At 48.2% G+C, this 22,936-nt stretch overlaps 1 protein-coding gene across 8 annotated transcripts in view; it reads right to left on the bottom strand.

The window, feature by feature from the left end:
* Positions 1 to 8,501: 8,501 nt before the first annotated feature.
* Positions 8,502 to 22,936, bottom strand: part of Pknox2 (PBX/knotted 1 homeobox 2) — a 251,324-nt gene continuing 236,889 nt past the window's right edge. For all 8 annotated transcript variants that reach the window (XM_004874488.3, XM_087204553.1, XM_087204724.1 and 5 more), the window contains 3 exons: positions 13,358 to 13,434; positions 12,374 to 12,552; positions 8,502 to 10,701 (listed from right to left, as the gene is read on the bottom strand). In XM_004874488.3, the coding sequence (XP_004874545.1) occupies positions 10,472 to 10,701; positions 12,374 to 12,552; positions 13,358 to 13,434 (486 nt within the window). In that variant the 3' untranslated portion in view covers positions 8,502 to 10,471. The remainder of the gene's footprint in view (positions 10,702 to 12,373; positions 12,553 to 13,357; positions 13,435 to 22,936) is intronic.

The raw sequence follows: 22,936 nt of genomic DNA, 5'->3' as shown, positions 1-22,936 counted from the left end.
ATCAGGGCCACACTCAGTCCAGGAGGAGGTGAGTGGAAAAGAGAGGAACAGTGCTTTTTTCTCAAGGTTTAGCAGGAATATGAAATCCATTCCTCAAGGTTCTGCTTTGCCTTCTCCTTGTCCTTGCTACTCAAAGCGTGCTGTCCAGCAGCACTGTCCACAGCCAGTAGCTGGTTAGCAGTGCAAAATGGCAGGCAGAACCCCAGACCGGCTGAGTCAGAATCTGCAGTGAACAAGGCTCCCTGAAGCTGGGATTTTCATCAAGGTTTGGAAAAACTACTCTAGGTTTCCAGTTGCTGGAACCCTGACTTGAGACTGAATCCAAGGAAATCACGGGCAGTGTGATTAACTAGTGAACCTAATTCTCTTCCCCCAGCTTTCTCTTCCTCTCATTGCTCTGAATTATAGTAGCAACAGGGAAGATGCTTGGGGAAGAACTGATATTTCAGGATCTGGTCAGTTTTTTGGGGGGGACCGGGGATCGAACTAGGGACCTTGCAAGGCAGGTGGCGGAACCACTGAGCTAAATCCCTGGCCCATAATCCAGTCAGTTTTGATGGCAAAACTCACCCAGTGCAGGATGTCTGTACTCAGCAAGGAGTATTGGAGAGCTAGTGTCTGCAGAAAGTCCTTTAGATAGGTTGGAGGTCAGCCTGGCTGCTAGGTTCTGTAACTAAGGTATATTCCTATTAATTAAAGGATTCTGTTCAACCTAGTTTGATGAAGCTCTGGCAAGAAAACTCCACTATGCAGCTACAAGCCAGCCTTTATTTATGTAGGGTTGAAACAAATGGTCATGGGCACAGACTGTTTTCCAAATGAAATATGCATTCATGTCTATTTCAGGATGGGAGGCAGATGTGGTCCTTCGGAAAGAAAACCTCAAGAGAGGGGCTTTGTGTCCCACAGTTTGGAGGACAAATAAGATTTTTGAAATTTAATAACCCTTTTTTATACTCACTGGCTGAAGTATAACTATCTTCATTTAGTGGTCAGAGAAGAAATGGAGACTATCAATAAACAGGCACGATCCCTCCTGGTTTTGTTGGGGAGAGTGCTGAGGACTGAACCAGGACTTTGCACATGACAAATAAGTGATTTATCACTGAGCCATATCCACAGCTCCTACCTAGCTGTTTCAGGATGAACTAAGTTGTAACTTGGGTTATAACAGTTCATTCCATGAGCATTTCTGAGCATCTACTATGTCCTAGGTTCTCCCACCACAGCCGGGTCATCACAGGTCAAAAGCAAGGAGCATTTGCTTTCCTAGCAGCAGAAGCAAGAAATAAGGAGGGGCTGGGGATTTAGCTCAGTGGTTCCGCTGCCTGCCCTGCAAGCACAAGGACCTGAGTTCAATCCCCAGTAGCAAAAAAAAAAAAAAAAAAGAAAGAAATAAGGAGAGGCAACCTCATTTCCCCAGAAGTTGGGAGCAGTGCCGCTCACTTGTCTTCCATGCCAGCCTCTGTGGTTAGTATGCACGGAAAGGGGAGTAATTACATGCTACTCTTGGAGAAGAGACACTCTGGTTCTTGATGGTGCCTGATTATTTATTTCCTTGAGAGGATGAGAGAATAATCATTTGGATTTCTGTCTGAACCAGGGGTCTTCTCTCCTCCTTTCAGGAGGGAGGGGAAGCACACACCACTCTGCTGACCTGGAAGGTGTGTTGGCTTCTTAATGCCTTTCTTCTCAAAGAGCAATGAGCCACCTTAGCCCATAGCTCAGCAGCGCCCCCCCCCCAGCCCTTATGCATATTCATCTGTGCTTCAAAGAGCACAGCGTGGAATATGCAGATTGGCCAGGCTGGAGCTGGTTGGCATTTTGATAATAGCTTTGTCTGAAAAAGCCCTAGGGACACAGGCACATCTAGTTTCTCTCTTTCTCTCTCTTTCCTCCACCCTGTGTCCTACCCCGCACTCTGTCTTCCACTCCCATTTCCCTGCCAGAGAACAGGCAAATGAATCACAGAGCCAAAGAAGCAAGTGAGCCAAGGAGCCAGGTGTCTGTTACAGTCCAGTGGATTTCCACTTCATCCTCTCTCCTCCCTCCCCTTGGAATAGAATTGTTTTGTTTCTTTCCCACCAGGGTTGCTGGGTCTGAGAATGCCCCAAGCCTGGGCCTGTCTTCTGCTCTGCATTGGCTACCCCCCTTTCTGGGTACTCATTTTGTGCCATCTCTCCCAGAGATGGGCTCTCTACCCTCCTTTCCTCCTCCATCTTCCACCCTGCTTTTGCCTTTACTCTCAGCAGCTAAGTCTAAAAACCTAAGGACCAGGCCCTGCTCTGTGAGCAAGGAAAGGAGTCCCCTTGCCTACACAGGCCAGAAAGAAAAGGCTGGATGTCTGCTGTTGTCACTGACAGCATCTGGACTTGATGTTTCCTGACACAGTCTACACTATCGCACCACTGTCCGCCACAGTGCCACTGACCTTGCTGTGGCCCAGGCCTTTATCCTAAGCCGCACTTTCTCCTCTGAAGCCCAGCTTCCTGATCATCTTGGAGCAGAGCTCCTCAGAAAGTGCACAGAGCGGTTCTCTAAATTCAGAGGACCTGATCCTGTCCCTCCCCTATAGAGGAGATGCTCTGCAGGAGAGCAGCAGGAAGAGGCTGAATGCTATTTCACCCAGGAACCTTAGAGGGGACAAGCAAGGCGGTCCCCCACCACCACCCTGGACTTAGGGGGAAAAGGGGTCTCTGCCTTGAACTCCAAAGACTGGCTCTGCTCAAGCCCAAGTTTAGAGAGACTCATTATCTCATAAAAGGAGTGTGGGCTTTTGCAGAGGGTTCAAATTGCAGCTGTTATTAAACAGCTGTTTAATATGTTATTAAACATATTAAACAGGCTCTATATCCTCATTAAATCCTGCTTAGTGGTAGCCCAGGGAGCCCTGGAGCTGCTGATCCTGGGACCAAGGCCTTCTAGTGCTCCTGGATAAGGAGATGAAGCAGAGGCAGAAGTTGTATCTTACTGATTCTTCAGCAGGCTCACTCCTGGAAGTGGTGGGTGAGGGATGATGTGAAGTCAAATTTATTTTTGAGCTTAGAGAATATTCTCTATTTTCACTGGCATGGAGATGGGGTGGCAGGTGAGGAAACACACAGACCACCCCCAAATCACTCATGGAGCTGCTCAAGCCTCATGGCACAGGTGGGAATGTGAAGATTAATTCAAGTGATTTGAGAAAGGCCTCGAAGGTTTCCTACAGGACTGCTGCACATGCTGGAGGAGCTTCGGAGACCACCAGTAACAGCCTGTGGGGCTTCTTCTGCATGTGCTGTTTCCAGCAGGGAGATCTCAGATCAGAGCAAAAGCTGGAGGGATTGGTTGCCTCTGGGCAACAATCTGGCTTTCTTGGCCCGGGAAGGCAGTGGGCAGTATGAGGTAAAGAGGGGAGGGACAGTGTGCTGCCACCGGGGTTCCTGTATGCTGTGCATGAGTCACGTGTACTGACCCCAGTGCCCTATCGGGATGAGGAAATGATTTTTTTCACTTTAGTTTGAATTGTTAAGATGCACCTTCAACTGAGAGGGACAATACTGATGGCATCGGGTATCTTCAGCTTGGCTAAACTGCGCATCCTCCTGTGAAATCAAGCTCTATTGGGCTCAAAATCTCAGAGACACTTTGTTTTTTTGGTTCCAGGGATCAAACTCAGCACCTTGAGCTTTCGAGGCAGGCAGCGGCACCACTGAGCTAAATCCCTGGCCCCATCAGAGACACTATTAAAAATGTACCTACTTGGCCCCAGTGCTATACTCTGAATTAGTAGGTTGAAAATGGAACTTGGGCCCTTGTACCTCTAAAGTGCTTCTCAGCAGTTCTAAGTTGCACCCCAGCTGGGAATTCCTGGGATGATGGCTGGAGGAGAGACAAAGACACCACTAGGTCCTGCTGGGCCTGGGGAGTTTCCATCCCAAGGGGGCAAAACTATTTAACTTTCCAAAAGGTGTCCCCATATAGACATACAGCACTATCCAGTCAAAAGGGCAGCATGGGCTTGGAGCATAGCCAGCGGTAGAGATTGCCTGGGATGCGTGAAGCCCTGGACTCCATTCCCAACACCAAACCAAACCAAAAATGCAGGAAGAAGTCAGCCTCTCCAGCTGTCGGGAGCTGGGCAGCAGTGTCAAGCTGTTTTCCCAGTAGGATTGGGCAGCCCCCCTGGGGTACAAAAGCAGCTTCCACAGGAGGAGCTGGAACCTGCTGGTGCCCACAACGTTGGAGCTGTAGATTTCAACCCAAGGGAAACCTAGAGAGAATCTTGGTCCTCTGATCCCCTCAATGTGCAAGTGAGGCCAGTTGGTGTAGATGGTCCCTGTGTGTAAGGGGAAGTTATTGGTAGAGCCTTGACTAAATGGGGTGGCACCCAGCATTCTTCTGTCTGAGTAAAGGACTCGTGGGAGGCTTGCAGGGAGGTGGGTTCCGCCTTAAATGAATTTGATATAATAAAAATTTTGCAATACTCAGACAACCCCCCCCCAAAATTCACTTGAAATAATGCAAATATGAGAGATATACACCTGAAGTGAGCGCTCTGAATAGTAATGTGAAAAAAAACCCAAACTCCAAACAAAATGAAAAGGTATAATGAGATGCACACAACTGAAGGGAATTGTCTTAAAGGGCTGATTGTAATGAGATGTACATAAATTGTAAGGCTTGTAATGAAATGAAAAAAATCATATTCTTGCCTGATAATACTGGGTGTAATATCTACACCTGAAATAAGCCATCTCAGTGCACTGAGTGTAATGAGATGCACATAATTTTAAAGAGTGTAATGAGATGAAAAATAAATCAAACACTTGTCTTAAAATGAAAGATGTACTAAGATACACACACCTGAAGGGCATTGTCCTAAATGGGTTCAGTGTAATGAGGTGCATTAATTTGCAAAGGGGCTAAATGAGATTGGCCCAGAGAGAGGCTGAGAAATCTAAAAGTATAGGATACACTTGAAAGTAGTATAATAAAACTGACTTCATCTATGGGCTGGAAATAAGATACTGAAGTGGAAATGTGATCAGTGTTCTGCCTGCCAGTCCTAGGTACTCTAGCTATCCTTTGGTCTGTGATGCTCTGAAAAGGTGAATTACAGTAGACTCTTGACTTACGAACTAATAGGTTCCCAAGGGCTGGTTGTAACTCAAATTGGTTGTAAGTCAATACAGCTGAGATCTAGATGTTTACCTGGGTACACTCTATAGTTAATAAGAGGAAGATGAATCTTCCACTAACCTAATTAACCCAAGTTGTTTGTATATCAGGCTGGTTGTAACTTGAGGGTCCACTGTACTCTGACCCCAGGTTGATGCCAGCATACAGTTGTAGCTTATATGGAAAAAGAAATTAGGAGAAGCTATAAAACAAAGAACTTCAAAAGGCAGCTGAAAGCTATTTCCTGTGAGCAATGTTCCAGGGAAAAACACTGATTTGGGGGCCTAATGTACATATATTAATAACAAACCTGGTCAATTTTATGCCCCAAGGCTCATGATTGCTTCTAGGGGCCAGCCAGGCAGTTAATGTAGGAGTAGGGGTATCTAGAACATGAGACCAGGCACACTTTGCAATGAAAAGTAGAAGGATCTTCATTTCCACAAATACATTCTCTCCAATATTTTGTTTCAAAGGTAGAGTCCTCTTGGACTATAATGCACCCCCCGCCCGACAGGTTCTTGCTCTATCATCCACGTTGGCCTTGAACTCACTATCTAACCCAGGTTGATCTTGAACTCAAAGCAGTCTTCCTGCCTCAGCCTCCTGAGTGCTGGGATTAGAGGTGTGCTCCACCATGTCCAGCATATTTTCTCCCTCTTGATGGAGTCATCACTTTGGAGAAATATTCTCCTTCTTTAAAATATTCTCCTTAGATGTTGGAGAGAAAGGGGAAAAAGGGAGGGGGAAGTAAAGCCACCAACCAGCTAAACACATAGGGACAGCCCCATCATAAGTGGCACCTGACCCTCAGCCTCAGTGTTGGGGGGCCACGGGGTGGCCAATGTCATAACCTGGAAAGCTTACCTTAGTGGGAAGCAATTATTCAACCACACCCAGTTGTGGCCATGTGGGTTATATGTCCCAAGCTGCCTGACTGCTCCAGACCAGGAATCTGTTTTTTATTTTAAATGTGCAATCTTTCAGTTTTTAAATGCTGTATAAAAAATTTTAAAACAACCAGTGGTCCAAAGAAAACATGCCTGCCAGCAGAATTCAACCTGACTATCCCACTTGAGAATCTCTTATTTGTAACTCGGAGCCATAGAATTTGCAATCATGGTCCTAGGATGAGATAAGGTCATGGGTTCAACTATTACAGGGACATCACAAGTACACTTTCAGGACTGATCTAAAACACAAACTCCTCAAAGGCAAGAACTCTGTCGATCACAGTTGTACCCTTGATGTCTATAACAGTGCCTGGGACAGAGTGGGAACTCAATAAATGAGTGACTTATTAGGAGTGAGATGGAGCAGACTGCAGGACAGCAGCCATTGCCCTCCTGGGCCCCATGCGAGGCAGAGGAGGCCTCCTGGGTCAAGGATGTTCAGCTCTGGCTGCTAACTCTCATGAGCAGAATCTCTAAGCTAAAAGGTCTTTCCTGAAGGACTGGGGGTCAGAGGCAGAAGTTAATCTTAGCAGTCTAGGACCCTAATATCAGAGTTCCACTTTGAGCTAAAGGAAACCTCCCACCCCCTCTACCACTGTCCCAGCTGTCTTACTACTGCAGGGATTACAGCATATTGTCTTCTTGGGTTGGGTACCATATGGGTCATGCACAGAAAGAAGTTGCTGCTTCTTCAGAATACAACCATCCATATCTCAAATGATTTAGAAAACTGCTTTTAGGGTTAGGGTTACCCACACTTGTAGTCTCAACACTTGGGAGACTGAGGCAGGAGGATCACAGTGAGTTAGAGATCAGCCGAGCTAGTGACTACCTAGTGAGTTCATGGCTAGCCTGAACTACACAGCAAGACCCTGCCTCAAAAATAAAATACAAAAACAAAAAAAGAACAAATAAAAATAGCTTTTTAGTTGGCGGCATTGTTGACAAGATGGCAGAGCTAAATGGAAAAAAAGCAGAGGAGGAGAGGCTGTTCTATCCTTCCTTCCTTCCTTTTTCCTTCCTTTCTTTTGTGTATGGTCTGGAATCAAGCCTAGGGCCTCATGCGTGGTAGGCAAGCACTCTACCTCTGAGCTACATCTCTCCAACTTTAGTGTTCCCTAAAGTGTGTTTTTCAGAAATTCTGGTATCTCTTCAATAGATATTACGTACTTGATGGAGGGTGGGACAACAATCTGGAGAATATCTGAAACAAAGTTCAACAGGTTTCTTTCCTGAAGGACTTTTCAGAGCCTTTAACACACTGAAGTGCATTATGAAATGCTACTAATGAAGTATAATATGCAGTCAATACTATAGTACTAGGCTAATTTGGCCACAGAACTTCTTTTCCTTGGTTAGTATACCTTTGAAATTGTTCCTTGGAAATAGTGCTTTAAAAGACTGGGTAATGAGCTTCTAATGCATTATCTTCTCATGGATCTTGTTTCCATCTGTCCAAAGAGAAGAGGTTTCTGCTGAGTTTGCAGAACTCTCTCCAGGTGATGGTGTGATGGTAGAACTGGGCTCTGTGGGAACTGTGACCTAGGGAACCTCCCTCAGAGGTGCTTGGGCCCGTTTGTGTGACCACCCCCTTCCCCATCCTTGGCCTGACTCTAGGAGACCCATGGGTGTGTGCACATTCTGCAGCCTTTGTGACTCAGGACAAGGAACTCCCCTCCTGCTTACGCAGATATTCTGGTTATCTCAGCAACAGTACCCAGGGAAGGAAAGCTCTAGTCTGAGGTTGACAAGAAAGCTCCTCACTTATACAGGGAGATAAGCTGCCCCAAACAACTTCTCGCTCCAGGGAACTCAGTGCTAGACTGCAGGATTCCAGGGCAGCCTCCTCACACACACACCATAGACATAGCTCGGGGTTAAAGGTGCTGTCAAGACTTCACCTCCTCTGTGTTGCTGAGACCTTTCACTCAGGGGTCAGGATGGTGAGGTAGGCATATGAGTGCTGAGGTGCAGTGCTGTGGTGGAACCAGATGGGATAATGAGACCCCAGGGCCTAGGATGGAGAAGGAATACAAAGGCCTTGGAGGGAGGTGGAGAATAGTGAAAGGCAAGGACCAAATTCAGAACTCTCTACTGCAGTAGGGGGAGAGCATCAAGAGATGGTAGTATGGAGCTGCCCTCTGGCCTCTCTAACCTCTTTGTTTTAGTTAGATACTTACAAGGTAAATGTGCCAAATTTGGCCATCTTCCTCCCCAGATAGATGGGAGGGGAACTGAGGTTGCCTACAGAGCCTTTTTCTTTGCCCCTTTCTGTGGGTAGTGTAACGGAGTAGATGCTGAGGTCTCCAAATTCTGTATGGCCCAGGGTCCCACTAAAGAAAGAAGGGACCTGTACAGCAGCCACAGAAACAGAGTTGCGCACCAGTGTTACGGTAGGTAATAAGATTTACTGAAACGTCTCGGCCACATTCAGTACTGGATTGGTGGATACATCAGAAGGAGGTTGCATAACAGGCAGGTGGGTGGGGTTGGAGGAAGAGATGTGGGCACGTGTGAGCGGATGTACCTGTGCGGGTAGAATGCTGTTGTGGTGCATGGAAGAGGGGTGTGTTTGTGTATGTGTGTGTGTGTGTGTGTGTATGTGCATTTTAACCAGAAAAATGAACCAGAAGAGGGAATGTATTTTATCCCACTGCACATTGCAAAAGTCTCACGCCAAAAAAGCTAGTCTTCCCTCTACTTATGGCATCAAAAGGGAGTAAAAAATGATTGGATCACCCAGATTATAAATAAGGTTATTTGTTTCTCAAAAATCCCTATTAAAACATTAAATATCAGCTCTTTTTGGGGGGGAAATACATTCATTTCAGGGAGCCCTCAGGAGAGCGACTATCCTTTTGCTCCGCCCCAACCAGGCAGGGGAGGGGAAGCCCCAAAGGGCCCTGAGGTCCCCTCCAGCTGAGCCAGGTAGCCACTCACATCATGCCACTGAAGGAGATGGCTAATGCACAATTTACAAATGAAACTGCAAGTCCGTCAAATTAAATCCAATGGGAAACACGTGTGATCAGTCCTGTCATTCACAGCCTAGGGTGGGAGGAAACAGGAGGAGGAAGTGCCCATGATGGGGCCCTGGGACAAAAGTCCAGCTGGGAGAAAGTGTGAGAGCAGATGGAAAGGCTCCTCCTCCCAGGAGCTCCAGTTCCTCCAGCGCTGAATATAGTGCAGGTGTGCAGAGCAGTGAGTTGGGTGGGGTGGGCAGGCTCTTGAGTGCCATCCCCCTCTGCAATTTTGGATACTGAAGAAAAAAGGATGCAGCACCTTCTCCGGACCCTGGCTCCCCATTGGCTGCTGCTTCTTTCCCATGTTTCTTCTGTCTTCTCTGATGGAATAAAAGAAGAGAGGCTGGAGGCTGCTGGTGTCAGCCTGGGAGCACGGGAGCAGCCATGGTGGCCTGCAGGGTGAGAAGATTCCAGTCACTCTGGCTCTACTTCATGAAGGTCTGTGGAGGGCCTGGAGCATGAGGAGCTTCATTTGAGGGTGAGAATATCTAGGGTAAGACATCATCGTCCTGTTGTTACAGGAGCTGAGTTCTATGACCACCTAGGGACAGCTGTGGTTCCAAAGTCACTTTGATATGGCTCCCAGTTCAGGTTCTGCCACCTCCTTGGCTCCTGGAGCCAACTCAGATGGAGGAACCCCTTTAGCCTCTTACAGGTTGAGCCCAACAGCTAACAATGTGTTTTCAGGAGAAAGAGAAGGAAGCTCTGCTGGCTCCCTTCCCCCTCTCCCAAGTCCATGGTTGGTGTGCCCACAGACAGGCCCTGCAACTGAGCTGGAGCCCTATGGAGTCCAGGGCCCAGTCTGGTCTGCAAGACCTGTTGCCTCAGGTCCTCCCCCTCCTCCAGCTGCTGACTGTGCTTTTGGGGTCCCTCTTGCCCTTGAGTGTCTCTTAAAGGAGGAGAGATCCTTGGGGGGGGGTTGTGTCACCCTTCCCTCCCAAGTCGTCCCTTGGCAAAGCCCACTTTGCAAACAACACCAATCCACCTCACAGTGCAGGCCTTGTACACAATCAAGTCCTTCCATGGAGGTTCCACTGGTGCCATCTGTCCTCAGGGATTTGGTAAGTCCAGATCTCAGTCCTGTCTTTCCAAAGAGGCTGCTTGATGGCTCCCCCAATAGAGTCCTCTCCAGTTCTAGGGAAGCAGGCTGGGTGCTTGTTGAAGCCTGGTGGTCGGGAAGGAGCAGGGTATCTCGTCTGCATTTCCTCAAGCTACTGATTTGGGGAAGTGAGGGCCCAACTTCCTTGGTGCTGTCTGCCCATGCCCTCCCCCAACCCTGAACCCTCCTGATGCTGCTCCTCTGTTGCTCGGTGATCAGCACCACGTGGGCTGTGACTACTCCAGGGAGTCACTGTGTTCCAAGCCCAGGTCATTGACATTCGTCGTCTGCAGCTCATCAGCCTCCTCCTCAAGCTCCTCTTCCTCCTCCTCCTCCTCCATCTCATCCTCATCCTCTTCTTCTGTTCCATCCAGTGAGTCATCGTGTGCAGCCATCATAGCCTGCTGCATAGCCATGGTGGCATTGTCTGAGGACAGGGATTGCAGGTTGTCCAAGTTGATGGAACCTGCATGAGAGAGGGCAAGGGTCATGAGAGGGTCACAACCACACAGGGGCTGACATCAGGTCCAGCGACCTCCATGTTGGACAAGATGGAATGGACTGAATCATAGGGTGAATGTGGTCGTGTAAGGTTCTATGTGAGGGGCAGCACCTTATAGGCTATGGTAGAAATAAGCAGACTTGGGGCTAGAGCAGCCCAGGAGAGAATCCCAACTAGGTAGTCACTGTTTTACCTTGAGCTAATGACGTCACTGTCTGAGACTCAGTTTTTCCCTAAACTAGCAATCCCCCCTGGGAAGTTTCCCACCCCTTACTCCTCAGCCACTTCCTGCCTAATGCCAAGCAGCAGCACTCCTGGCCACCATTTACTCTGCATCTCCAGTGCAAATACAAGGGTGATTGAAAGCAAGATACAGAGAATGTTTAAATGAAGAAAAAGTTATTACAGTAAGAGACACAGTGCCAAGAATGATGAGGTAAGCATGTTTGTAACAAGGGAGTATTTTCAGAGGGATTAATGGCATTGTGTCTTTTACTGTAATACATTTTTAAATTTAAACATTAAATGTATTTTTGATCACCTCTCATTGATCAAACATTTATGGCAATTTCTGTCAAATCAAGACATTACGGTGTGTCCTCATTGACCTTATTCATCAGATTTGGCAGCATGAGACTCTGGCTCTGCCCCAAAGTCAAAATAACCACAAAAGGTAAACATTTTGAATTGGTTCAGGACATTGAGGTAGCCACAACAGTGCAACCAAAGACATGAAAGAGGACTTCCCGAAGTACATCAGAAGGAGAGATGGGATAAGTGTGTTCAAAGGGAGAGGAAGTTTTTTTTAATGGGGATTACATTTGTTGTCAGGGATTAACGACAATGTGTCTTTTGCTATAATAAAATTTTAAAAACTTAAACATGCACCACATTTTCAAATCATACCTCATATGTGAAACACTTTTGGCTTTCTAATAATTCTGTAAGACAGGTATCACTCAACAAAGAAGGAAACTGAGTCTCAGACAGTGACGTCATTAGCTCAAGGTAACACTGATTACCTAGTTGGGATTCTCTCCTGGGCTGCTCTAGCCCATATTTGTACTGTAGCCTATAGGGTGCTGTCCCTCACATAGAGCCTTACACAACCACACACACACGGATGCACAGACATGTATGCACATACTCACACCTCCACCCTGCTGCTCACACTAGCTTCACACACCCAGCTCTACAACGTCTGTCTGAATTATTCATTGTGTACTAGCAACTGTCAATTAGAAGAGTGTTTGTGGAGGCTGTGACGGAGATGCTGGGAAAACGAAGCCCTTCCTGGCCTCTGTTCGAAAGCCAGCTGCCTGCTTGGTATTTATAGATGGCCTTGGCCTTGGGGAGCTATGCAGACACTGACTGTGCTGAGCGGGGGTGGGGGGGTGTAGGAGTGAAGAGGGTTCTGCCGAGCAGTCACTGACTCAAGATGACCACCAGTTCCCACTCATCTTGGAGACTTCTTTGGCTTGTGAAAAGGTGTACAAAGGCATCTCCTTTAAGGTTCTGATGGAAACCCGGGAGGGATCATTGTACAGGACAGCTACAGGGTTCTGAGTAAGGAGGTGACCCTTGAATCTGCTTTCCAGGAGCCCCTGCCTCAGGTGCCCTCAGCCCCAGTTCCTACCATCAGGGTTTGTCCCTGGGGTGCCACCCTGCTGCTGTAGCACCCCTGCGGCGATGGAGTTGGGCCAGAATCTTTGGGTGGGCCGGTGCTGAGACTTGATCTTCTTGGCTTTGGGGGCAGGGTCTGGGTTGCTGGCATCGAGCATGGGCTGTAGGATGCGCCTCCGGGCATTGATGAACCTGTGTAGGGGTAAAAGTGGTGACCTGGTTAGTTACCACTTGGGGGATGCTGGGCGGGGGTGGCAGCAAGGAGGGCTAGGCTGGTCCCAGACTTTACTGGACAGAGTGGATGGCATTTCAATTCAGGAGGTGAAAGCAGAGACAAGGGCCTTGTTGCTGAGGAGTTCACAAAATCCCCTGGGGCTTGGTCACCACCCAGAAGAACACATGTGGAGAGATTGGAGACTCAATCAAAATCTGTCAAGATGGAACAGAGGAGGGAAAAGCCGAAATCATAGGCAGCAACTTCTGACTTCTCTCCAGAGGGTTGAGAGCTCAAATGTGGGACCCTGTCTCTAGAGTCCACTCCCAGCCAGCTAGACACAAACAGAAGGGGAAAGCTGCGGCCCCCGCGTGGCCTGAGGTCCCTGAGAATGGTGGCTCTCTCCTCCTTCCTGCTCCTAGCTCAGCAGAATGTTTTTGTTTCAGTTCACATAGAACTGGGGCAGACCAGTTGACCACTGGCTTCGCCTCCAGGCGTGGACTCGGGAATTTCAGCCTGTTTCTGTAGGACAGGTGGGGCTGGACGCTCAGGGTGGGCTGAGCTGTTAGGAGAAGCTCAGAGGGATGTATATGACACAGTTGACCAGCAGAGGGTGCGGAGAAGCTGCAGACGAATCCATAGGCGGGAGAGCTGGCCTGGCAGCTAGCGGGCCTGAGCCTGAAACAAGTCTGGGCATTCTATCTGTTCCCTCTGCTACATGGTCCTTTGCCAAGCATGTGGCCCTTGGATCTGAGAGCCTTTTGGCAGGTGATGCTAACTCACCAGTTGTTTACTTGAAGGAGTGTGAGGTTTGTCTGGGCTGCGATCTGTCTCTTCTCATCCTCCGTGGGGTAGGGGTGCTGAAATGAGAGGCAAAGGGCTAATGAGGAGTGGGCATGTGGCAGCTGGCTCCTTCTGGAGACTGTTCCCCTGTCATGGGAACCACCCTGGCCCTGGCAGCCCTAATAGTTTGGGAGCTCAGTTCTCCAAAGACAATGGGCCTTGGGCTTAGACAGAGGCTGCCTGATGCCTGCAGTTTCATAGTCAGGGACACCCAGCCCTCAGGCCAGCTCCCCAGGGGGACCCAGAGTCAGCCCCATAAGGACAGCTTCCAAGGCACCCCTGTCCTTTTCACTTGACCCAGCAGGTGGGCAGGCATCCTCAGCACTAGGATTTACAGTGGGCTCCAGGGCCCACAGAAGGTGATAGGTGGAGTGAATGAATCAATTCAGTTTAAATTAACTGATATTTACTATGTGTCCAGATTTATGCTAGTCATTCTTAGGAGACAGAAGATAAACATCATGATAACATTATTGGTGTAGAACTTTATAACTCAAGAATATCTTCATATACTTAATTTCATTTAAACAAGTCTATCCTTTGTCAGATAGGCAGGTTAAGTTTTTTTTTGTTTTTTGTTTTTTTTGAGACAAGGTCTCACTATGTAGTTCAGGCTGGCCTTGAATTCACTATGCAGCCCAGGCTGGCCTTGAACTTGCTGTGATCCTCCTGCCTCAGTCACCCGAGTGCTGAGATTTCAGGCATGGGCCACCACACCAGCAAGATATTGTTAGTCCCACTTTCCAGATGAAAAGACTGAATGACTTTCTCTCTGTTGCTAAAATGGTGGAACCTCAGTCCTTCTGACTGTGGCCCAGTCTTCTTCATGATGCTACTATGTAGGACTGAGTCTTTGGGGAGAGGGCACATGGTCCAAGTGGCTTCATGAAGGTACAGTGTATACTAATGTGTCCCCAGTGCCTTCCACATACAAATGACTGCTGAGTGAATAAAATAAATAAATAAAGCAGGAGATGCTGTGGCTTGTGCAATGAGCACTAAGAAGCTTAGAGAAAGGGGAACTATGTGGTAGCCACAGTGTGTGTGTGGGGGGGTGCTGACCAGGTTGCATGAAGGAGTGAGAAAGTCTGGGAAGAGGGCCCTGGGTCCAGTGGGGATGAGCTGCAGATACTAGGTCTATGCATTCTGAGACTTCCCCTGGCCACAGCACAGTGCCTGGCACCCAGTACGCATTGCGAGCGTCTGAACAGGTCAGCGCTTTGTCCTGGAGACTAGGGAAGACTAGGGGGCTACACAGCACCCTCAGACCAGGATCATTCTTTCTTATTGTGCTTAATACAAAGCCCCAGAGACTGAGACTCTGGCTGTATGATGACCAGCTGTGAGATCTTGGGGTTATCACTCAACCATACATCATAAAGTCATGTCATGATTAAATGAAATCATACTTATATTGAAAGGCTCAATAGAAAAGTAGCTCTCCATATTATTATGACGGGGTAACGTGGACAAGGTGTTTAAAGCTCTCCAATGAAAGAGTTTGAGATCAGCAGCCTCGGAAGTGCTCTCATTATCAGTGACAAAGGTGAGCAACCTCTTCAGCTGGCCTCAGCATTCCCTGACTGCAGCAATCGGGATCATGCATTATTTTAATTCATACTTCTGACCCTGACCACCACACCAGGGCAGCTTGGGACTTGTGATTCATGCAATATTAAGATTCTAACAAGAAGGAAAGCACATCAGCATTACAGAAGCCAATTTCATGCTAATTGGGAAGGAACAGAGGGAGGCTGGAAGGAGAGGTAGCAGGCCTTGAGGGGCAGAGGCAGGGACTCCAGGAGCTCTGACACCCAGGGACTGATGTGCCCAGGTCTGTCTTCATGGGGCTCCAGTCTCCTCAGTCAGGGCAAGGAGCCGAGCAGCCTCTCTGTCCATGGCCAGCCAATCTGAGAACCGAAGTCCTCCCTTATTACCTGCAGGAACCCCATGAATACCAAGATCCATGGATGCTCCAGTCCTGTGTAAAATAATGTAGCACTTGTATATGACTTATATCTTTTGGTGTCCTTTAAATTATCTCTAGGTTATTTATGATACCTCCTACAGTGTAAATGTTATGTCAATAGTTGTTACACTGCATTGTTTAAGAAATAATGACAAGAAAAACAGCTGTACATGCTCAGTAAAGACACATTTTTCTTCAAATATTTTCAGTCCATAGTTGGTTGAATCTGACTGTGTGGAACCTGTGATATGAGGGGTGGGCATCTGTCAGGAACATGGAGGCTTTTGGTCTTTGTGCCTTGCAAATGCTGTCCCCACCACTGGGACGCTGTTCCTCCTTCCTTTTCACTTTAGGGCTTTCTGAGCCCCAGTGAAAGTCTGTCACAGGTCAAATCCTTGGAGAGGTCTTTCCCAACTTCCTGAGGCAAAGTTAGTCACACTGCCTTTGAATAAGGGCATGGAGCCAGCTATACGGTAATATGTGTGTCCCTAGGAGGCCACGGGCTGCTCTCAGTCAGGGACTCTTTCTCCAGGGTTCAGACCAGTAACAAGCAAAGAGGTCTTGTTCAGTAATCATGTCTGAACACAAGAAGGAGATGCAGACTTGTTTCCTGGGTAGAGCTGGGCTGGCCTTGCTGACCGAACTGGGTCATCAGCCCACCCTGACTGGGTACCTGCTGCATCTTGTGTGGAGGAAGTGAAATATAGCTGAAGTTAAAAGCTTTCTGCTTAGATTGAAAGGAAAAAAAAGTGTGTGGTGGGGGGGTGAGGACACCTCTATTAAAGGGAAGTTTATGCTAAGGACCCTGGGATGGTAAGAGAAGGATGGGCTGGACTTATCCAGGAAGACTTCCTGAGGGAGTGGCTTCAGCTGGCCTTTGAAAAGCAGCCAAGCCATTGTAGTAGGGGAAGGGAAGGGAATGAAGGCAGGAGTCTTGCACCAGGACTTAGAGTTAAGTTGGTCTAGGAAAAGCCCCAGAGAGGGAAGTCCCCTGGGCTTTCAGGGAAGGATGATTGTGCTATTTTAAGGAGGTTTCTGGGGTGGGTCCCACTGACTGGCTGTCACTAATGCAATGATTACCATGCTCCCGTATAATGGAGAGCCACAAAAGGCAGTGTCAGCAGAAACTGCTCGGTTGTTCTCTTATGGATGAGGATCTAAGACCCTCAACACCCCCATTACCAGTCTCCAACACCTCTCCCTCCTGGAACCGCATCTCAGGAGGCACATGGTGCAGGCTGTGGATAAGGAGCAGCATTTAGCCCAGCTCTGGGAACAGGTGTGTTGGCCAGAACATTCCTGGCACCACATCCGAGTGCTCATGGGAGTGATCCAGCTTGTACACACCTCAGACCACATGAGTCCTGAGGACAGAGTCAAAATAGTCCTGGCTCCTGGGCAGACAACGATTGGGTCAGTGCTACTTATAGCACAACTGGGAAGGCTTGGGGCCAAGGACAGAGGGGGAATGAAGAAGATCACGGTAAGCCACTGAGCCATGGTAGCTGCTCTCTCATTATTTGGAGTAACTCTTCTGGAAGTGGATGGGAAGGGCCTAGGCAGCACCTTTCCGGAAATGGATAGTATTCTTTAAAAAAAGAAATGAAAAAATTCCAGATTGTTTTCAGAGCCAGCTGAAGACTCCACAATTGAGCAGTGCTACCAGGTAGTAAAGAGCCTCTGGAGATGGGTCAAGTTCTGCCCATCTTGGAAGCTGTGGGACCTTGGATTCTTGTTGTTTTGTGTCTTCCAGCCTTGGCTGGCTCAGGTTACCGTGGAAATACCAAAACAGTACCCACCTCTTGGACTTGGGGAATGACTTAGAGATGGTGCATACACATAAGATCCACTGACTTACTGCCCAACACACTGAAGCCTCCTAGATGTCATCTAGTTGAGTATTTAGGGTCTCCAGAGATAGGAATGGCAGTATTTATATTAAGTAGGTGTTTTATGGCACCAGAGTTGCCACCAGGAAGTCCCTCTGAAATCTAATCCAAGCCCCTCCCACTCTCTCTGACACTTCCCTTTATAGCTACACAACACAGTTTTAGCTGGGCTCAAATGACACTGAAAGCAGCTTTCAGTTTAAGGAGTGAATTGTGCCCGGGGCTGGGTCAGAAGGAAACTAAGCTTGTGCTGGTTTCTAGGCTCCTGGCTTCTTTCATCAAAACCACCCGTGATTGTCCTTCTACCATCCAGCCAATGTACATCTCATCATGAGGCTGGCCAGGTCACCCCGGGGCATGATACACAGGGAGCAGCATCCTGTGGATGTCAGCAGACCCTGTGCTGTCGCTGGAGAGGGGCGTGGAGTCAGGCTCAGAGCAGGGGACTTTTTCTTGGTACCAGGGATCGAACTCAGGGCCTTGCACTTGTGAGGCAGGCAGCGGAACCACTGAGGTAAATCCTGGCCAGAGCAGGGGACTTTTGCTCCCATTTCCGGTCATCACCAGCATGCTCTGGGCCCCTTCCTCCCCTCACTCCTGACAACCGAGGGGCTACAGGCTGCTGTGTGCCACCTTCTGTGGGCATGGCACTGCTCAGGAGGCCTGAGATCTCCTAGAGGGAGGCAGCTGGCAGGGTGAGGGGCACTGAACAGATGTTCCAGCACATTTTAGATGCCACTGATGGGAGGATGTACTGTGGTTCCAAAGATGCTAAAACGCAAAAGGCAAGCCTATTAGAATGAAGGGCAGCACATCAGAGTTTCTCCCACTGTAATTGCCTTTGTTCAGACCTTCCATTGTTATTTTCTCTCTCATTTTTACCTCTGTCCCTGAACTGAAATGTTTAATTTCATGTCTTATCACAAAGCAAATACTCATGTAACCACTCCCGAGTCCAGAGATAGAATACTACCAGCACCCCAAGAATCCCCTTATACCCCCTCTCAATCACCTCCCCAAAGATATCTACCCCCCAAAAAACCTATTATGGTAATTATGTGCTTACTTTTCTTTAGAGTTTTATTATCTATATTGCATCCTTCAACATGATGGCTGTTTTACTTAGGTTTTGAAACTTACATTAATAGAATCATTCATTCATGGTTGTTCTATGTGACTGTAGTTATTCCTTTTCGTTGCTACACAGTTTTCCATTGTGAAAATCTACTGTTCTCTGTTCTTCATCCTTTTGCAATCTCAAAACTATTCTTTCTCCCTCTGGTTTCTATTTCAATCCATTCATCCTACAGTAAGACTGCTCCTTCCCAACTTCTCTTGCACCATCCCCACCCCTGTTTAAATCAAGCCCTCTCCTATGGAGTCTGACCATTTCCCCTACCTAGGATTCCTCACACTGCAAGGGTAACCTGTCACCCCAAAAATACAGGCTGCAAGTTGTTGAGAAAAAGGACTAAGTCTTCTCACCATCCCATCAACTCTGAGAATGCCCACCTCACAGGACGGGAAGCACTAGATGTGTATTTGTTGACTGAGTGAACACAGGGCTTAGGTGTAACTGGTGTGCCTTTCTTTCCATGTGTCTGCAGATTGTGAAGGTGGGTGGGTGGGGGGCATCAGTGGTTCAGATCCCCTAGGATTCTACCTAGAGGGGGGTTGCCCTACTTACTAACTGCAATTGACTATTAAATGCATATTTGTGGGGAGGGGAGGGGAGGTGATTAAGAGCCCACTGAGGCCCGATGGTTGCCTTCTAGAGGGATGGCAGAGCAGCACTATGGGAAGTGAGTGACAACATGGGCTGTAGAGCCACATGGCCCTGGTTCAAATTCCTGTCCTCCTCTCAGCAGCTCAAGACCTTGGGCAAGTTTCCTTTTCTGTAATATGGAAAATCATCCTGTATGCCTCAAGGATGGTACAGGGATGCCATGAGTTAACAGTATTTAAAAGGTTTCTAGAACAGCACCTGGCATAGTCTATGAGTGTTAAAAAAAATAAATAGGTGAGCAAGCCCTTGGCATGATGCATAGGGCTCTCTCTCTGAAAGCCCCAGGTTGTTTCCTAGCAGCTGGCACCAGACTCCCAGCAGCTCTCAGTGCCTGTGTCACTGGTCTCCTTCCTGCACTGGGCCTCACGTCCGAGTGCACTGGGACCATCTCAAGCCTGTGCACATGCAAAGGATGTGCTTTCTTCCAAGCTGGGTCTTGGGATTCTTCAGGGATAATGGGCAGTTGTAAATCTCACACAGCATTTTCAGGAGGGATATCTGAGCGCTGCCGGCTTCTGGGGGGCATCCTGGGCTCAGGGCAGCCCAGGGGCCTCTCCCTGTCCTCTCAGCTCACCCTCCCAATGCTGACTGACTCAGCTGCTGGCAGCAAGGCCCCTCTCAGGTGGAGATTCACCGAGCTCCTTCTTCCCTAGACTCACTGCCCATGTGGCACAGGCCCTGGGACTGTGCCTATGCAAGGTGTGCCTCTGACATGCTCACATCCTCCCTAGAGAGTCACAAAGTTTCTCTCTTTGTGCTTACAGTGAAGGGTGGGTGGGAGAAAGCAGTGTGATGTCACAGGCAGGAACAGAAGGACTAACATTTCTCTGGCACCAAGAGATGGGTGCAGCTAAGAGCCTGGCTGGCCTGGGCTGAGAATGTAGCTCAGCGGCACCAAGCCTGCCTGGCAAGCACAAGGTCCTGAGTTCAATTCCCAGTACCAGGAAAACAAAACAAAACCAAAAATCCTGGCTGGCCTGATTCCAGCCTCCCTGTGTGCCTTCATGCAAGTCCTGCAGACACCTGCACAGCCTCTGTAGAAACAATCATCCTGTCCAGGACAGGGGCCCACAAGAATTGCCAAGCTCCATAGAGAAGAACAGGGGTAAAGAGGATTCATAATCAGCACACACTGGGGTAGGGAAGGTCAGTCCCTTCAGTCGGCATTGATGCCCATTTGGGAGACAACTGTCATCCAAAATGACCTTTCCTTTTCTCTTTCTACCCAATCCTAAATCTAGTGATCCTTAAGGTCCAGCCCAGATGCTAGCTTCTCCACCAACCCTGTCAACCAGAGCCTGAAAGATCCTGGAGTCCAGCCTCTCCCGAGCGACAGGAGCCCTTTATACCAGTGTACCCCAAGTTAGGTACAGCTGTGCCCAAATGTGATGCCTGGAGCCCTGGCTATGGCTTGGCAAGGCCTGGAGCAGGTAGAGTCCCCTAGCTTGCCTCCAGGTGTGAGCAGCAGAGGGAATTCCCTGTCATTTTCTGTGTGATATCCTGAAAGAAGTGGAGACACGGCTCTGCAGTGCCACCATCACTCTGTGCGCAGTGTCTGCTCTGATGGATGGGAATAGCTTTCTCCTGAGCTCACATCTGCCTCCCTGTCTCATTCAGGGTCCTCTGAAGTCCCAGAGATGTCCACAAGGCTCTCTCCCATTTCACAGCAGCAGTTGCTACCCTTTGTGGGACACCTACAGTTTGTGGCACATTTTGATTGACACTTACAGTGTATAGAGTACTCTGCTGAAGTACTGCCCTGTGTTCCTACTGAATTCTCAAGGCACTGAGAAAGCAGGCCTCATTATTCCCATTTCACACACGAGAAAACTGAGCTCAGAGGGGCTAAAATCCTGGCCCAGGGTTTTACTAGGAGTAAAAGGTCTATCTGGGACTCACATTTCCTGTCTCTTTAATTCCAGCTGTCTACCTCTGCTCTGGGCCACCTGTCAGGCACTGTGCTGTATCAGCTAAGTAGTCCTGTCTCTGCTTTATGAGGAGGAAATCAACCCCGAGGTCACAGAGTAAAGAAAATACAGAGCCAAGGCCCATTTCAGGCCCGTCTGCCTCTGAAGCTCTCGCTCTTTATGCTGAGCCTTAAATGAACAGGCTTCTTCCCCTCTGCATTTTTTTTTTTTTTTTTGTACTGAGGATCAAACTCAGGACCTTGCACTTGTGAGGCAGGCTCCACACCACTGAGCTACATCCCCAGTCCTCCCCTCTGCATTTCTACAGCCCACACACCCTGGTCCCGGAAAGATCCCCCAGATGACATGCTTCCTGTTTGTGACTTGAATAGACCTTCCCCATCCCACCAGCTTGTCTCTGATGTCAAAGGACATTTTGCAACCTGATACTCAGTGCTGGACACACTATTCTGGATGTTTGACCAGCAAGGTGGCCAACAGCCTCTGGCCTTTACCAACTCCTCAGTCTCAAATCCGTGAATATTTGCATTTGTGTCACAGCACTTGGTTTCCTCAGGGGTTGACCTCCCTCCCTTATGTGCATAAGGCTTTGTTTTTGTTTCTTAAGATGGGGACCTCAAACTCCTAAGTTCAAGCAATCCTTGTTGCCTCAGCCTCCCAAGTAGCTGGGAGTACAGGTGGACACCCTCACATTGGCTTTTTCTTTTTCTTTTTTTTTGGTACTGGGGATTGAATTCTGCTTGAGAGGCAGGTGGCAGAACCACTGAGCTAAATCCCCGGCCCTCTCACACTGGCTTTTAATCCCTTTTTTCATGTTTTGCAGTATTGGTGATCGTGCTGGGGATTGAACCCAGGATCTTACACATGCTAGCAAGAGCTCCACCACTGAGCTACATCTCCAGCCTGGTTTATGTGTATAATTTATTCCTCCTACTAAATTATCAGCCTGTGACTGCTAAAATCATGTCTCATACCTGGAACTCAGATGTTCCTGAGTAGGAATGTTACTTGGCGCTTAGATCACATCTTCCCCAAGAAACAAGTTATTTTAACAACAGGCAGTTTTCCCAGCTAACCCCAGTGGCCAGTTTGGCTTAAGGTCTGTGTTCAAGTGAGAGGGAACCATAGGAATTAGAAGAAACCAGCAAGAGATCTGCTTTTGCTTTCAGGGGCAAGAGGGGACCAGGTTGACCCTGAGATTTCTGGGTGTGGACTCTCAACAGCAACTTTTTCTAACCTGTCACCCAAGTCAGTGTTCTGAACCTGAGGCCTCTGGTCCCTAGGACCTCAAGGTCAATTCCCCCAAGACTGGTCCATGATGATGTTAATAAGGCTTTCATCAAAAGAGACAGGGCCCTAGAGATATTTAGAACAACTGCTAGGGGAGTCTCCTCTGGAACCCCACCTGGGTCTGCCGCCTCAGAATGCTGGGTTCAGCTGTGTTTTCCAACAGGCACTTTCACTTGGCTGAGAGGGAGTAGAAAAGTAAGCTTGGAGCTAATTCATACCAACCTGTGAATGAGTGATGGCCACCTGGTCTAGCCACAGGCATCTGCTTTTCACAAGGGTTCATTTAAAATGGACATCTGGGGGCCAGGGATTTAGCTCAGTGGTTCTGACGCCTGCCTAGCAAGCGCAAGGACCCAAGTTCGATCCCCAGTACCAAAATAAAATAAAATAAAAATGGGCATCTGATTAGTGGAATTTCAGACAGTATGAGCAAGATAAAGGAAAAAGGAGCAGACAACATATTCTGGAACAAGGCTGGGCTCCCTATGCCATTTCTTGCTTTTTTGGGGTTTCTTACTTCCCTTCACAGATTCTCTGATAGTTTAAAAATTTCAGTATTTTTCAAGATGGGGCACATCCTAAGTATCCTTTGGTAGAGGGCAGAGACTGTTGATATTTGTAGTGGTAACTGTACCTGCATCAGGTCAAAGTACCTTC

This window comes from Heterocephalus glaber, unplaced genomic scaffold (assembly GCF_053883595.1).
Source record: "Heterocephalus glaber isolate CG9 unplaced genomic scaffold, H.glaber_assembly_v1.0 deba00000006, whole genome shotgun sequence".
NCBI lineage: Eukaryota > Metazoa > Chordata > Mammalia > Rodentia > Bathyergidae > Heterocephalus > Heterocephalus glaber.
This window is presented reverse-complemented; position numbering and strand designations above follow the sequence as displayed.